Source organism: Miscanthus floridulus, chromosome 8 (assembly GCF_019320115.1).
Source record: "Miscanthus floridulus cultivar M001 chromosome 8, ASM1932011v1, whole genome shotgun sequence".
In the NCBI taxonomy this organism is placed as follows: Eukaryota; Viridiplantae; Streptophyta; class Magnoliopsida; order Poales; family Poaceae; genus Miscanthus; species Miscanthus floridulus.
This window is the reverse complement of record NC_089587.1, coordinates 36931035-36947223: the sequence shown is the minus strand read 5'-3', so window position 1 is coordinate 36947223 and position 16189 is coordinate 36931035. Positions and strand designations below refer to the sequence as shown.

Sequence of the window (16189 nt, the reverse complement as noted above, 5' to 3'; positions counted from 1 at the left end):
TTCATATACTGCATTAAGTGATTAGGAGTTAAGTGAAAACCTAATTGATGCATGACCAACCTTGTTTTCCTTATCTACCTTGTTAACCGTTTTAATTCGTATATGGCTAGTTATGCTTAGTCATGCTTAGATAAATAAAGGTCGGGTGATTACCTGTCACCTGCGAGTTTTTAATGGAACTTTGGTTACTTATGTTATCATGTGATATGGGAATGTGGAGTAATAAATCTAGACCGGGCGGACTCGGTGTGTGTGAGCCACAAGACCTGGTAATGTCTTGTGAGCGGGTTCTTTCCGCCTGTGTCGATTAAGGCCCATACCGTTGTTGAATTGCATGAGGTGAGAATTTGTAGTACTAACCACATACTCCGATAAGCCTTAACTTGGCGATTCTATTATGAGAATGGCTACTCACGCACTGGGAGTGGAGAGATGGCGGGAATAGCGTGTACCCACGTGGCAATGGGCTGGATTGGTGGAGTACTGTATTCTCGGGTGGCGCGGACCCGTTCTTGTTTTAGAGGATCCGAGGGTAGGTTGATATATGTGAGTCGGGGACCTGCATATGTCGTGTGGTCTGGAATCCCCAGCTGGGTTTAATCGGTTCGAATCGTCGTTGCTCCTCGGTTATGGAGACTCAACTCACTGTTCATCATCGTAGTAATAAATAACTGGAACTTGAGGATGGTCTGTGAAGGTGTTGGTTATGAAGTTTCATGATCTCATTACGGATCGTGTCAGCTTTGTATATGATCTTATAAAGTTTTACATGTTAAAATAAAGAATTTCGTTAAAGAGCTTTTACGCAAAAGAACTTTGATTATTGCTAAAGCCATACCTTGAATCCCTGAGCCTGCATTCCTGAGTTCTATCAATTTTTATTTCGGTTAAGTCTTGTTGAGTACTTTTGTACTCAGGGTTCATTGACCCTTGTTGCAGGTGAGCCTCATGAGCAGATCTGTTTTGGATCGTGCTGCATGACTATTGTTCGTTCTGACGATGATAAGTAAATGTGTGGCCCTTGGGCAGGGCAGTTTATTTGTGTGTTTGTATTATGTTATAATGCCACTCCACTGCTACCGTTTGTATTATTAATCGAACTTAGTTTATAAGGTTTGAAACTACTGTTTTGTAAACTAAGTTATTGTAGGACTTCCGCTATATTACTCTAATGTATCTATTTGAATAAACTATTGTAATACTGCAATGACTCTGTAATGGGATCCTGCTCGGAAATCGTGGATGATTCGGGGTTCCACGGGGACACCCAACAGTCTTCTTAAGTTACTAGGAACATATGCATAGTCGTCAGAGGTCGTTGGACAGTGACAGGTGCATATGGGTCCTATAATTTAGGAGGTTCTGCCACATCTCCCCCTCGAAATATGGCCTAAACGATAGTGCCATAATTTCGACAACGCATCGTGAGTTCTCTTTCGTTTTCTGTTTACATCCGCAGACGAGGATACATTCACATTGTCGCATGCAACGTTCCCATCATCGCATACAACATTCACATCATCATGTAGTGATAACAAATAAAGCTCATTCTGTAAGATAGCAAGACCAACACATGCATCATTAAATGTTATCTTATATTTGCCATTTCCAAAATGGCAATCATAACCATCATTGTCCAAACATGACACACTAATCAAGTTTCTCTGTAACGAGGGAACATAAAGAACATCTCTAAGTATGAGTTTGAAACCATCAGCTAGCTCTAGAGAAAGATCGCCAACGGCTTCAACTTCTGCTTGGACTCCATTTGCGACTTTAACGTGTCTTTCGCTTCTTTGCGTAGTCCTCGTCGAACGGAATCCCTGTAAAGAATTAGTAACATGAACAGTTGCACCTGAATCAATCCACCAAGTAGATTTTGAATACTGTACATACAGGGATTCATTTATGAACGTAATAATGTTCTCACCTTTCTTTGCCATGATCATCTTTAGGTAATCAGGATAATCTTTCTTATAATGTCCCATCTTCTTGCAGTGGAGACATTGATCTTTCTCTACTGTGAACTTATTTTGCTGAGGCTGATGCAGCATGAGACCCTTTCCCTTTGACTTTGAGGAGAAGTTGGCATTAGTATTCTTTTTCTTGTTATCTTTCAGATAATTGATAGTGCCACCATTGGTAGCTTTCATTCTCTCCTCCTCTTGCACACACATAGCCGTGAGCCTCTCCATGTCCCATTTCTCGGGCTGTATGTTATAGTTGACAACGAAAGTGTCAAACTCTTTTGGCAAGGAAGCAAAAACCAGATGGATAAGGAACTCATCCTTGAGAGCTAGATCCATTGGTTTTAGCTTGGATGCCAAATGACTCATCCTTAGTATGTGCTCTCTAATGCCACCATTGCCTGAGTATCTCTCTGTCACCAGCTACTTTATTAGCTGGGTAGCATATGTCTTTGAAGAGCCAGTGAACTGACTCTTTATTCTTTCTAGATACTCAGTGATGGTGTCACACTCTAGGATTGAGCCCACAATTGCAGGCTCAATCGTGTTCTTTATCACAGCCAAACACTTCTTGCTGGCAGTGACCCATTTCCTATGCTCAAGGTCATAGGACTTTCTTTGGGATGCAAAATCTCTCCCTTTGGTTGCCCAGGCGGCATCAGCCTCGTTTGTCTCCTGCACCGGTGCCATAGGCTCTGTGGGACACGGTATGGTGACTACCCAGTCCACCTCAGCGAGGATGAAAGCCAGGTCAATCTTTTTCTTCCACTCAATGTAGTTATCACCTTTTAGAGTGGGGATCTCTTTGATACAACTCATCAAGTTGTATCTGCCTGAAAACACAATTCAAATAGTGTGAGAACATAAATAATAACAATAACAATTGCATGCCTTAGTTCAACGTTGGTCAAAATTAAAACATATAATTGTTCTCTACATTAATTCTATATCACCGTTGGGTAGAAAATAGAATTGATGCAAGACAAAACATCATAATATTGCCATTAATCAACATTGGTCAGAACAATAACAATATTATAATCAATTAAAACATATCTATTTTTCAAAATTAAATTCTCCCGTTGGTTCGAATTTAATAATGAAAATAACGTCTTTAAATACGCAGCGGAAAGCGTAAATATTCTTATTATTATTTTTCTCCGAAACTTTTACTTTTCTCTGAACAAAATTGTCGTTGGATCAAAATTGTGTAGAGTTGGATATTGAAATTCATCAAATATGTATCAAAAAGTTTCTGGAAAAAATAAAACAAATTCAGTTTCACTATGTTTGGCCATTTCGGCCCATAGCAGCAGAAACGGCCCACGGCCTACGGCCGCACGCGCCCTTCTTGCGCGCTCCCCCACGCCCAGGCCGCAACGTGGGCCTGGGCCGGGAATTCGGCCTCGCGCCCCCGCCCGCCTGGGCCGCGACGCTGGCCCGTTCAATCTCGGCCGTCCGTCTGCATCCGACGGCCGAGCGGCGAGATCGGGCGAATGAAAACGTCGCCGCGGCCGCCTGAGTAGAAAACCCTAGCTCATTCTTTCCGGCCCTCTCTCTTCGCCTCACTCCGCTCTCTCTTCTCTCTCGTCGCTCTCACTCCTTTCCTCAGTACAGCAGCAGTCACCCAGTGAGAGGCCGAGAGCAACGACGGTGGAGCGGGAGGCATGGCACCGTCGCCGGCCCCGTCGCCGGCGTGAGGCTCCCTAGCGGGCGAGCGCGCCGCCGTCGAGCGGCCTGACCGCGACGCCTCTTTGGCCGGAGCCCGGCAAGCAGCGCCCCCGAGCCGGTCTTCTTTTCCCCGCGCGCCGGCGTTACAGCAGCGCTACGCAGCGGCGAGGTAGGCCACCCCCTTCCCCTTCTTCCCCTTTCGGTTTTTCTTCGTTTTTGTTCTCGGATTTCATCCGATTTGGGGATTAGGGTTAGGGTTAGCGTTATGGGATGGGCTGTTCTTCTTTTTCCAAATTTATTTCGAGTTTTAGGGTTCAGTTTTGACATGAAACCGAGCCCTCCTTTCTTTAACCCAGTTAGGGTTAGGGTTCATCCGAACCCTCTTCTTTTCTCATTTGCTTAACCCGGTTAGGGTTAGGGTTCATCCGAACCCTATTCTTTTTTCAGATCCGAAGGGATCGAAGTTAGGGTTCAACCGAACCCTTTGTCAGCCGAAACCCTCTTCCACTTTCTTAGACCCGCACTGGATCTAAACATCTTAAGCTAGACCTATACCTAAACGAGGCTCCGATACCATTGTTAAATTGTTGGATCATAGGGATCATAGATCTAGCCATAGACTTGTCCTATTCGGTATAAAAGGTGAAGCAGTAGATCCTAATACATGTAGAACGAACTAGAGAGAGACAGGGAGATGGTGCTGAACCTAACACCGAGGAGGGGGAGGGTTCGGTGGCCGCCATCGGGTTCGTTGGTGATGTCTGCGCATGGGCAGCGACGGTCGGTGAAGATCGGTCGGAGATGCGGTGCCGGTGGTGAAGATCGACGGCGGCGCAGTGCAGCGGTGGAGGCACTTCCCGTCACTGGCTGCGCCCCTCACTTTGATCGGGTTTAGGGTTTGTCGGTGGGGAGGTCGGCTCAGGTCAACCTCGTGATTAGAGCCGTCGGCCCCCACCTCTTTATATAGCGCAGGGTGACAGGGGCCCTCCAGCCATGGTGGGCTGGGCGCCCCCGATCAGGGCGCAAATCAAAGGCCCAACTGGGCCGTTGGGTCCAGTTAGGTTAGAGATCAATCTAACAGGAACAATTAGATATTTACTAGAAGCAAAGGGCACATGTGAAATGGTTGGAGAGAGAAGATAGGAACACTAGCTTTTTCCTTGCTGTGTGTTCAGAAAGGTGGAAGAGAAATAGAGTGGGACGGCTGAAAAATGATAGAGGAGATTGGGTGGAGTCGGAGGCGGGAAAGGGGGATGTGATCACTAACTATTTTTTGAATCTTTTCAGATCGTCCAATGTAAATGGAGTTGCTGATCAGCTCTTGAACACCTTTGCACCTCGGGTTACCCCAGAGATGAATGATCTCCTGGGTGCGGCATTTACCCGGGAGGAGCTAAAAAAGGCTCTTGACAGTATTGGTGATTTGAAGGCCCCTGGACCAGATGGAATGCCCTCAGTTTTCTACAAGCAGTGTTGGGACATTGTCGGGGACCGGGTCACCGATGAGGTCCTAGATGTTTTGAACGGGGGCGACATTCCATCGGGATGGAATGATACTACAATTGTTTTGATTCCCAAGGTACAGAATCCGGAGCAAGTTAAAGATTTACGCCCTATCAGCCTTTGTAATGTGTTATATAAAGTGGTGTCAAAAGTCCTAGCTAACAGGCTCAAAATTATTCTACCAAGCATAATATCTCCTTCGCAAAGTGCTTTTGTCCCGGGCCGTTTAATTTCAGATAACAGTCTTATTGCTTATGAGTTGCTGCATTACATGAGAAATAAAAGGAGGGGCAATGTCGGGTAATGCTGCTATCAAGTTGGATATGAGCAAAGCTTATGATCGGGTAGAGTGGAATTTTTTGAGAGACATGATGACCCGGCTGGGCTTCTCTCTTTCTTGGGTGGAGATGATAATGAAATGCGTGCAATCTGTCAAGTACAAGGTTAAATTTAATGGCAACCTCACAGATGAATTTATTCCGGAGCTGGGCCTTAGACAGGGTGACCCCTTATCACCCTATCTTTTTTTGCTCTCCGCAGAGGGTTTCTCTACTTTGCTACAGAAAGCTGAGGATGATGGTCATATTGGAGGGGTGAAAATTTGCCGTGGCGCTCCAAGCATCTCTCACCTGCTGTTTGCCGATGATTCTTTGATCCTGATTCGGGCAAACGGGGAGGATGCAGCAAAGTTGCAGGGTATCCTGTACTTGTATGAGGAGTGCTCGGGGCAGAGGATCAACAAGGACAAGTCAGCCATTATGTTCAGTAAAAATACTTGTAAGTCTAAAAAGACAGCTGTGATGCAATGCATGGGGATTAATAGAGAATCTTTCAACGACAAATATCTGGGTTTGCCAATTCATGTGGGCTGCAACAAATCACAAGTCTTTGGTTTTCTGAAGGACCGAGTCTGGCAAAGAATTCAGGGGTGGAAGGAGAAATTCCTTTCAAATGCAGGGAAGGAGGTGTTGATTAAGGCAGTGGCGCTGGCTATTCCTACATATGCCATGGGCTGTTTTGATATAACTAAAGAGCTGTGTGATCAGATTAGCAGACATGTGTGCAGGTATTGGTGGAGCCAAAATGACAAAGAGAACAAGATGCATTGGCTTAGTTGGGAGAATTTGAAAAAACCAAAAAAGTAAGGTGGCCTAGGTTTCAGAGATGTCCATGCTTTTAATATTGCCATGCTAGCAAAGCAAGGTTGGAGACTAATTCAAAAACCCCGACTCCCTATGTGCAAGGGTCCTAAAGGCTAAGTATTTTCGAGATGGTGACTTACTTAATGCAAAGCCCAGGGAGGGGATATCTTATACATGGCGGAGTATTTTGAAGGGTGTGGAGCTGTTGAAGAAGGGGCTAATATGGGGTGTGGGTGGTGGCGAGAGGATTAGAACCTGGTCGGATCCTTGGATCCCCCGGGGGTCACACGGCGGCCAATCACTCCAAGATCTGGAAATTTGTTATCAAGAGTAGCTGATCTTATAAACCCAAATACCGTCCGATGGGATAGGGAGCTGGTCCATAGTGTGTTCTGGAGTGAAGACGCAGCTCAGATACTTGCCATCCCTGTTCACCCGGACATGGATGATGTCCTGGCCTGGCATTTCGATCCCAAAGGACTGTTCTCAGTGAAATCGGCTTATAGAGTCTTCTTCGAACTGCGATGATATTGAGAGGAACAGCCCACATGGCGGGGCAGCTGGAAGCTTATCAGATGAAGGCGCCGAGGAAACTTTCTGGGCTGCAATTTGGAAACTTGATGGTTTGGGCCGATTAAGACATTTCCTTTGGAGGTTAGCGCATAACTCTCTTGCGCTCTGCACCAATCTGAACAGGCGAGGAGCTGCGGTCATGGACCGGTGCTTTATGTGCGGTCGTGTGGGGGAAGATGGAAGCCATCTGTTCTTTAATTGCAAGCAGGTGAAGGACGTGTGGAGATCAGCAGGTTTGGAGGAAATAAGATGCAAGCTAAGCCAATGTCAAAGCGCTAAAGAAACAGTGAGACATATCCTGCGGCTGGAAGGAAACATTCGGTTGAAGGTAATTTTCATTATGAATAATTGGTGGCATGAGCGAAATGCAGTTCGCGAAGGTGATCTGAGACGATCGGCGGAACACATAGCCATTCTAAGCGGCCGGCAAACACTGGAGATCATGAAATCGGGCTCACTAACGCCGGCTACGACTTCCAGACAAGGGCGTCGTAGTTGGGAGCGTCCTGTACAGGGTATGCTGAAAATGAACGTTGATGGTTCTTTCAAAGATTTTGAGGCAAGTGGGAGTTGGGGATATGTGATTAGGGATGAGATGGTGGCAGTCATCTAATCCGGCTGGGGTCGAAAAGATTTAGCATGCAGCCCACTGCATATGGAGCTGACGGCATGTATCCAGGGATTAGGCGCGGCGCTTGAGACTAGGTGTCCAGACCCTGGTGCTTGAGACCGACGCCAAACAGGTTTTTTTTTAAACGAACCGGCAGGAGAGCTGCCCACTATATTAAAAAGAAGGAACGTCCAGACGGACACTGTACAAACTCAGTCAACTTGACTCTGTACACAACTAGAAAATCAAAAAACACAATAAACACAATTTGAAAACTAGGAGAGAAGTTGAAGGAAAGTAGAAAGGTGCTTTGCTCCCGCCAAGTATCGGTAATACTGGGAGTGGGAGTCAAACGTCGCGCCCGACGTCCCCGTTGGTGGACCCAATGTTCAAAAGCTACCGTTTCTATCCGCTGCATCTACTTCCCTCCAGTATAAAATTCATGCATCGCCGCGACTCCGCTCCACGACCGGCTCCGCCACGGCTCCCGCAAGCCTCCCTCTCTACTGTGCCACACGCCGGCCTTCCTCTCCACCGCCGCCGTGCCCGCACCGCCACGGCATGCTCGCCGTGCGAGGCCACACCACCCTAGTGCTGCTATCGCCTCCACCGCGGGCACCGCATGCGCCCTATCGCTGAGGGTCGCACAGCCGGGATCCTGCTGTGCTGTGCTCCACCCGCCTGGCTGCCATGTGTTTGATGAAAGTGGATGTTGCAAGCATATATTTTGAGTGTTTCAGAGGTATACTGCAAGTGTTTCAGATGGATGTTGCAAAAGTATATCGGGATGTTACAATGGTTGTACACGTATGTTGCAAAGATCTGTTACCAATGTTTTATCTGTGTTTTCTGAACGCATGTTACAAGTATGTTTATTTGGACGTTGCATATGTTTCACACATACGTTGCATGTGTTTTATCTGGATGTTGCGTATGTTTACAATGGTTTCAAGTGTTTTAAGGTGTTCTTTCAAGTGTTTCAAAAGTATGTTTATTTCAAGTGTTTCATCTACCTTCAGACGTATATTACAACTGTTGTATTTTGATGTTTTAAAAGCAGATCTGGCATTGCATCTCTCCTCCTCACCTTCTGCTGCATCGTCTCGGTGTGTCCTCCTACCGGCGCTGACAGGGCATTCATACGACGCCACGGCTGGGTCCTTCCGAATCGGAGGCGCAGCCTAACCCTGGGCACAAAAAACCAAGAACCTAACCGAACTAATGGGAACCGAAACCGAAATATTCGGTCCCAGGTTCGGTTCCAGGTTCCCAGGAACCGAAATTATTACGGTTAATTTGGTTCCAACACTCGGTTAACCAAACAAAACCGAAGAACCGAATCTGTACATATTGGCCCAATAGCAAAAGAGACCCAGCCCAAATTCCAACCCTAGGTATATAACACAACCCCTCAGTTCCCATCCCCACCACCTAGGCCCCCACCCGACCTTTCTTTGTCCCCAGTCCCACGGCGCCTCCTCCCCTGTCCCCGGTCCTCCCCTGTCGCTGGTGTCTGCTCTGGACGTCGAGGCCGAGTCCGGTGCATGCCCGCTGCCCTGGAGGCCGAGGCACGGAGCCGCTGTCGCTCGCTGCCTAGAGGTCGAGGCGCAGAGCTGTTGCCGCTCGCTGCCTTGAGGCTGAGGCGCGGGGCCGTGGCCCGTGCGGCCTGGACTGGAGGCCGAGGAGCCGAGCTGCCGCCACTCACCCCCTGCGCGCGCAAGCCCTCCACCGTCACGCCTACCTAGAGTCCTCTGCCTCTGCTGCCGGCAAGGACTCGGGAGGCCACATCTGGACAAAGGGGCGACTGCCGCCGTTTTTTTTTTTCATTTTCCATCTTTTCTTCCCTTCTGTGTTCGCTGATGTAATATATGGCTCGGTTAGTTCGGTTCTAACTGAAACCGAACCGAACTAACCGAGACCGAATTTCCTCGGTTTCAAGTTTCCTAGCTAACCGATCGGTTCCTAGTTTTATGCTAACCGAATGTTATAAAGAATCGAGGAACCAAACCGATCGATTTCGGTTAACCGAATGCCTAGGGCTAGCGTAGCCCCTTCCCCTCTTGTCGCTCAGACGACACGGGCTGCGTGTGGAGAGTACGAAACAGAGTGCAGCACGTGGGTGTTCATCCAAACGTTCGGGCGCTAACACTGCCCAACAAGCATTAGGTCGCGCGCTATTGTACAACCTTGTCAATTCGATGTTGCGAGAGCTCTTGTTTGGCTTCTCACGGCGACCTCCTGTGCACAGTCGTGCTAAGGTAGACTCCCAAGTAGCCAAGTCAAGCACTCAAGTCGTCAATGATGAACAGATACATGCCGTGGCCGTGCCCACGATTGCGAGCTCCAGCAAATAACGGCATCCTTACGCGCCATGGCGACCGAGACCGAGTCCTTCGTTACCGCCCCGTCAACGCCAGAGGCGGCGGCGGCGGCGGCTCCCATGGCGCCTACCGTGGAACCAGCATCCCATCAGCCGGCGGATAGATTGGAAATCGTGGTTGAGCGAAGGCTCCGCCAGCATGGAGAGGGTGAGAGCAGGAGGATGACCATCTTTCGTGTCCCCGCCCATGTCCGGGACGCCAGCAAGGAGCTGTACGAGCCACGGCTGGTGTCGATCGGCCCCTACTACCGCGGCTGGGAGGCGCTGCGCGCGATGGAGCAGCACAAGTGGAGGTACATGCGCGAGCTGATGGGGCGGCCGCCGCAGCCGGCAGCCTCGCTGGGCGATTACGTCAGAGCAGTCCGCGACGTCGAGCAGGAGGCGCGGCGCTGCTACAGTGAGAGGACCAGCATCTTCGCTGCTGCCCAGAGCGAACCGCCGGGCGGCGGGGAGATCGAAGAAGAGCAGTCCCGGCACGACGGCGACCCCGGCGGACCCGGCCCGGACGGCTTTGCAGAGATGCTGATGCTTGACGGCTGCTTCATCCTCGAGTTCTTCGCCAAGTGGTATAAGGGTGAGCCGGACAAGCTCTGCGACGTCGCCTGGGTACTTCCTCTGCTGCACTCCGACCTGCTGCTGCTGGAGAACCAGATCCCCTTCTTCATCCTCGAGGCGCTCTTCCACGTGGTGTCTCCTACGGCAACGAAGTTGGATCTCCTCAAGCTGATCCTTCACCGTCTGAAGTTCTCCTCCTACGAGCTGTCGACGGCCGAGGAGCTGGTCCAATCCGACATCCAGCACCTGCTGCATCTCTTCTACGAGGCCATCATGCCCAGGGACGATGAGACGGCGTCGGTCCAGGATTCGGCTCCACCGTCGCTGCAGTACTTCGTCCAGTTGCGTCAGATGGGCGTCAGGTTGAAGAAGGTCGTGTCCACAAGGTTCGTTTTCATCCGCGACATGCCTCGAGTGCCGCACTGGATGAAGACGACCCTGCCGGCCACCCTTCTCCGCAAGGTGGGCGCCTGGTTCAGCAAGCTCTTGGCTATGATCCGACGCACGCCGCCGGCGTCGGCGCCGACTCTGGTGGTACCGTCCGTCACCCAGCTCCGCGAGGCCGGCGTCCGGTTCGAGAAGAAGGAGTCTCCTCGCCACATGTTCGACATCGCGTTCGACAGGGACAGCGGCGTCCTGGAGATGCCGCGAATGGAGGTGGACTACGCGAACGTGGCGCTGCTCGTGAACCTCGTCGCGTTCGAGCAGACCAGGGGCCTGCCTGGCGACGGCGACACCAGCAGGCGGCTGTCGAGCTACGCGGCGCTGGTGGGAGCCCTGGTGAGGACAGGCAAGGACGTGGAGCACCTGCAGAAGCGCGGCATCGTCGAGAACCTCCTCGACGGCGACGACGACGCGGCCACCAAATTCTTCCAGCACCTGGGCGACTGCAGCACCTTGAACTACACGAGCCACATGTTCGCTGGCATGTTCGAGGACCTGAGGCAGTTCTACCACTCGAGCTGGCGGAGGCACAAGGCCAAGTTCCTGCGTGACCACTGCAGCACCCCATGGGCGGTGCTTGCGCTCGTCGTCGCCATTTCTGCGTTTTGCTTCGCGCTCTTCAAGTTGTCAACCACCATCTTCAGCCTTGCTCATCCTTATTATTGTCACTGCTAGTGCTGGACGTCACATATTATCAGCCTGTTCGGCTGGCATAAACGACCGTGGATTATTTACTGCTGACTGGTTTGGTGTGAGAGAAAAATAATGTTTCAGCTTATAAACCACGATCGTACGAAGAAAAGCATTGATGCCGAGCTTATAGAAAAACGGGACTTCTCACCGGTGAACGGAGTTTTTAATAATAAATCTAGATCAATAAGGCCGATCTAGATTCTTATAGAAAACATTTCAGATCTAGTTTTTTTAGAAACGTTTTGGATGACGAGCTCGAATCACCTAACTGTTTGGCTACAGAATCAGAATCGCCGTGGAATCACATTTTCACCAATTCTTGTTCGTAGGCAGAAAAGTGAGATTCACTCAACCATTTCGAGTAGAAACGTTTGCTGATTCTCAGAAGAATCGGAGCCGATTCTATGTGCCAAATGCATCTTAAGTGCTTCATTTTGATCGCATAAAAGAGTGCTTCTCTTCATTCCGCTTAATGAAAGCTACATTTCCCTCCGGAAAGGCAGAAACACTCTCTCTCACATTTTATCCGTTGACTGTGTTCATTTAACTACTAGCATTTTTTATCATTTGAGATAGGAATCCGACCAGTTTAAAATTGGAAGGTCTGTCTTGGGTTCAGTTTCTATTATTCCTAAGATAAGGAAAGCAACCACCGCCAAGAACTGACTCCGTGATCAAGACGTGTCGGCTTTCTTTATTCATTAACTCTAAGTCTCTACTATGTTAGTAGAAGTACGATCGAGGGAAGTAAGAAAGCTAAGTCAGAACAAATTCACTATTATTGTGAGAAGTATAGTCAGTTGTATCGGGAGTGCTTATTCCCGAGCACGCAGGATCCACTCCCTCGGCATGCACACCGCATCCGCCGTCCGATGCGCACTGCTACTCTCCCCAGCCGTTCGATTCGCCTAGGCCACGCCCACGCCTACGCCTGCTGGAGGCCACGCTCGCGCCTACGCCGCCAAAGGCCGCAACACTGCTGGAGACAGAGAAGATGCTGCCCCACTCCGGCGACCGCACCACCGCCGCCACCAACCCTAACCCGGCGGCCTTAGAAGGAAGGGATTCGGGGGAGAGAGGCCGGCCAGGCGGTGGGGAGGCCGGCGGGCAGTGGCGGAGCCAGGATTTCACATCAGGGTATTCCATGTTAAAAAATTTCCAATACAAATATGAGTAATAAGCAAAGTACAATATGCAATAGTAATAAGCAAAGTGCAAATATGCTGGCACCCTTCTTCTTCATCTAATTACAAATACAATGCAAAAAAAATAGAAAACAAAATCTTTATTCACATTTCTTCGAGCCGAAGCTAGGATGGGGACAGAGGGGAGGGCTGATCAGTCGGAGCCCGAAGGGGAGATGCTCCTCTGCTGCAAGCCGCCACAGGCTCCTTTCCCGGCGGGCTTCGACACCGGCCACTGGGGCCGGATAGGCGCAGTTGAGCAGAGCTAGGAGAGGCGAGGGGGGCTAAGGGAGAGAGCCAGAGAGGTGCTACCATGCCACCAGTTTGTGCCGGCGGATGCTTCCAGTCGATGGCTCGATGCGAGCGACGGGAGCACAGAGCGTCGAGAGATGTCAATGGGTTTTTCTGGAGTCTATCGCCCTGTTCGTTTGGGCTTGTTTGACTGATAAGCCATAGCTGAAAGTAGTGTTGGCTAATTTGGTGTGAGAGAAAAATATTATTCGTTGGCTGAAAAAGTACGGCTTATAAGCCAAATAAGCTCAAACAAACAGGGCATATGACTTTGTGGGCTGCTACTGCTAGTTATTCTATTGGGTTTGTGGGCCATATTTGCAACATCCAGTATACCAACATGCTATACCATTATACATTTGTATATGTATTTGTTTTTGTTCCCAAAACATGGGTATTCCATGGCATACAGGTGCATACCCCTGGCGCCGCCCATACCGGCGGGTGGTTTAGGGGCCCTAGCGACGGTAGAGGGGACCGGGCCAGGTCGGGGCGGGGGCGCCATGGCCGATGCGGGAGGGGGGGAGGGGAAGAAGGAGGTCACCGCGGACGGTAGGGTCTCGCCAGAGCTTCGCGGCCGCGGCCGTGCGGGGCGCGGGGCGGTGGGCGGTGGGAGGTGGGAGGTGGTGGGGGCACTCGTGCGGCCAGCGGCGAGATAGCCGCGGCGAGGGGCGGCGGGGGAGGAGGCGCCGGAAAGGCAGAAGAAGGCTAGGTCTAGAGAACAAGAAGAATAGTAGGCTGGATGGAGAGAAGACGTGCGGGCGGATTTTTATCCGCCTGCGCACGTGGCCTTTCGTAAGGCTCCAGAACAAATCATTCAAGTACGTAGTCATTAGCGTCAGAATAGAATAACTAGGAAGTGCATCCGCATCTTCTAATGTAGTAGATCAGGACATTGATTTAACACTATGTTTTGAAGAATAGATCCTTGTTCAAGAAGATTGTTTTAGGTTGTTGAAGAAGCACGGGTTTGCAACGAAGAAAATAGAGCAGCCCGTGGGCTGGTGTCTTCCTCCCTGGGCGCACTACACGTCTACACACCAACCTTGCATTGACTTGACTTCATACTTCGCCACACATGGACTGAGAGAGAAAATAAAACGGAAGTTTCCTGCCACCTCACGCGAAGCTCATTTTATTCTAAGCCGCTAGCAGACGTCCCAGCAGCCGGATATACCTAAGCTAAGCGGCATCGTCCCAGCAGCTGCAGGTCTAAGAGCCTGCTTGGTTCCACTACTACACAAACTTTGCCCGCCGCGGTTAATCGATTAACCGCGGCGGGCGGTGTAACATGCCCGCCGCGGTAAATATACTTTTACCACGGCGGTCACGTTGCACCGCCCGCCGCGGTAAATTATTTTACCGCGGCGGACACCTTTCGTGGCCCGCCGCGGTTATGTTCGTTAGCTGTGGCGGGCATTATTATTTGCCCGCCTCGGTAAATTATTTCTTGAATTAAAAAAATACAGCAGGCATATAAATTCAAATTCAAATTTAAATTCAAATTCAAATCACATCCAGATTTCACAGATTAAACTTAAAAAGTATGCAGGCATTACACATAAGATAATATACATATATATACATTCACTTAGTCGTTCTTGTCATCGTTAATTCATTACATTTACATATTAAAGTCGTTATACATGCCCTAAGGAGTAATCCTGTGGACGCATCATCGTGGGCCATTTCCTCAGCCTCTCGTACTCTGGTAAAATCGCTAACTGGCTGTTCTCATTGAAGAACGTGCTCCCTTTAAGCACGCATTTGTCTAAGACAAACTTACATATGTCCGCCTTTGTCTGCTTGAAGGAGTGTTGGGTGCTCTACACGTCTCCCCTTCAGTTCAATCCATTCTTGAGCACCCTCCAACTGCTGCTGTACTGCTTGCACTCCCTCAGGTACTCACAGATGTAGAAGCCACAGGTTTGTGATCCTACCGGTTGTTTGGCACACTGCATGATCGATACACAAGCATTAGAATACAGGCATTAGAACGCTTATGAACAGAAAGCACAATTAAACCTTTCAAATACTTACCGGAAAGTTGCGTCTGATTTTAATGCGGTTCTTATGCTTAGCCTTAAAATTCTCTGTTCTTCGATCATAGCATTCAGGATCCTTCACGTACTCCTTATAAGCGCTATACGAAATGTACTAGTATTAGGCAGGGCATTAGAACGTATATGAGAAGACAGTTCAGTCACTTACACTCTGAGGCAATCTTCAAAGGCCTTGTACCCTTTTAAGTTTGGCATTCTCAATGAATCAAATACGCAGGCCCTGCCATCCTGAGGGTAGATGATAAATGCAACCCAGTGACCCTCGAGGCCTTGGCTGCGCCATTGAAACAAAATACAGGTTACGACGAGAAATAATAATACTAGCTAGCTACCCACTTATCTCTATAGGCATGTCTTCGACTTACCCAAAGTGGTAGGCAGCTACGATACACCCATTTCTCCTGATCTTCTTCATTGCTCCTAGTATGTACCTTGAAATGTTCAACTTCTCATTGTCCATCAGTTTCTTCCTGTGCGCCTCTCTCTGTCGCTTGATCAAGTCTTTCATGGTTGGATGATTGTCATCTAGGTGGTAACCAATGATGACTCTTTGAGCAATATGCATTGGAGATAGATAGATAACATCAAGTTTTAGTTCCTTGGATATATAGGCCATCAACATGCAAGGACAAGCCATCGTGGCATATATAAGTAGTCTTGACCGATTCAAAGGCAGGTGATATGTGAAACTCGCAATTCATCACTTACATAGAGAACAAGGTGACTTGGGCGATGTCAAGGTCTTGTTCCCGTAGTAGTCTGTACATGACGTGGAAGTCCACGGGGAGTTCTACATCGTTGTCGGGCAAGTGGAAGTACTCCGCCACAACCTTGACTAGAAAACCATGTAGGCCAGCTTTTGCCGCTTCCATGTACCAGAGATGAAACCTCCTTGTCTCCCACCTTTCCTCGTCGATGAGCTGGGCCTTGGTTATCATGAACTTTCCATGCTCGTAATGGCCGGGGCAGTCATCCGATTCAGGAAATAGATGGAAAGGTGATCTCGGCCTGGGATAGAAATGTTAGTACCATATTATGGCAAAGAAAAGTTATTAGCAAATTATGCTCGCCGCTACCATACCTTTCGAACTCAAGTGAGTATGTGAGATGCCC

General features: G+C 49.2%; 1 protein-coding gene across 1 annotated transcript; it reads left to right on the top strand.

Annotated features, from left to right (window-relative positions):
• Nucleotides 1-9667: 9667 nt before the first annotated feature.
• On the top strand, nt 9668-11627 carry LOC136471632 (UPF0481 protein At3g47200-like). The gene has a single exon (XM_066469379.1). It carries the CDS (start codon nt 9838-9840, stop codon nt 11518-11520), a length of 1683 nt encoding a protein of 560 aa, XP_066325476.1. The 5' UTR covers nt 9668-9837; the 3' UTR covers nt 11521-11627.
• The last annotated feature ends 4562 nt before the right edge of the window (nt 11628-16189 follow it).

Coding starts and splice junctions, on each gene's coding strand:
- LOC136471632 (XM_066469379.1), top strand. CDS start 9,838: ATGGCGACCGAGACCGAGTCCTTCGTTACCGCCCCGTCAACGCCAGAG.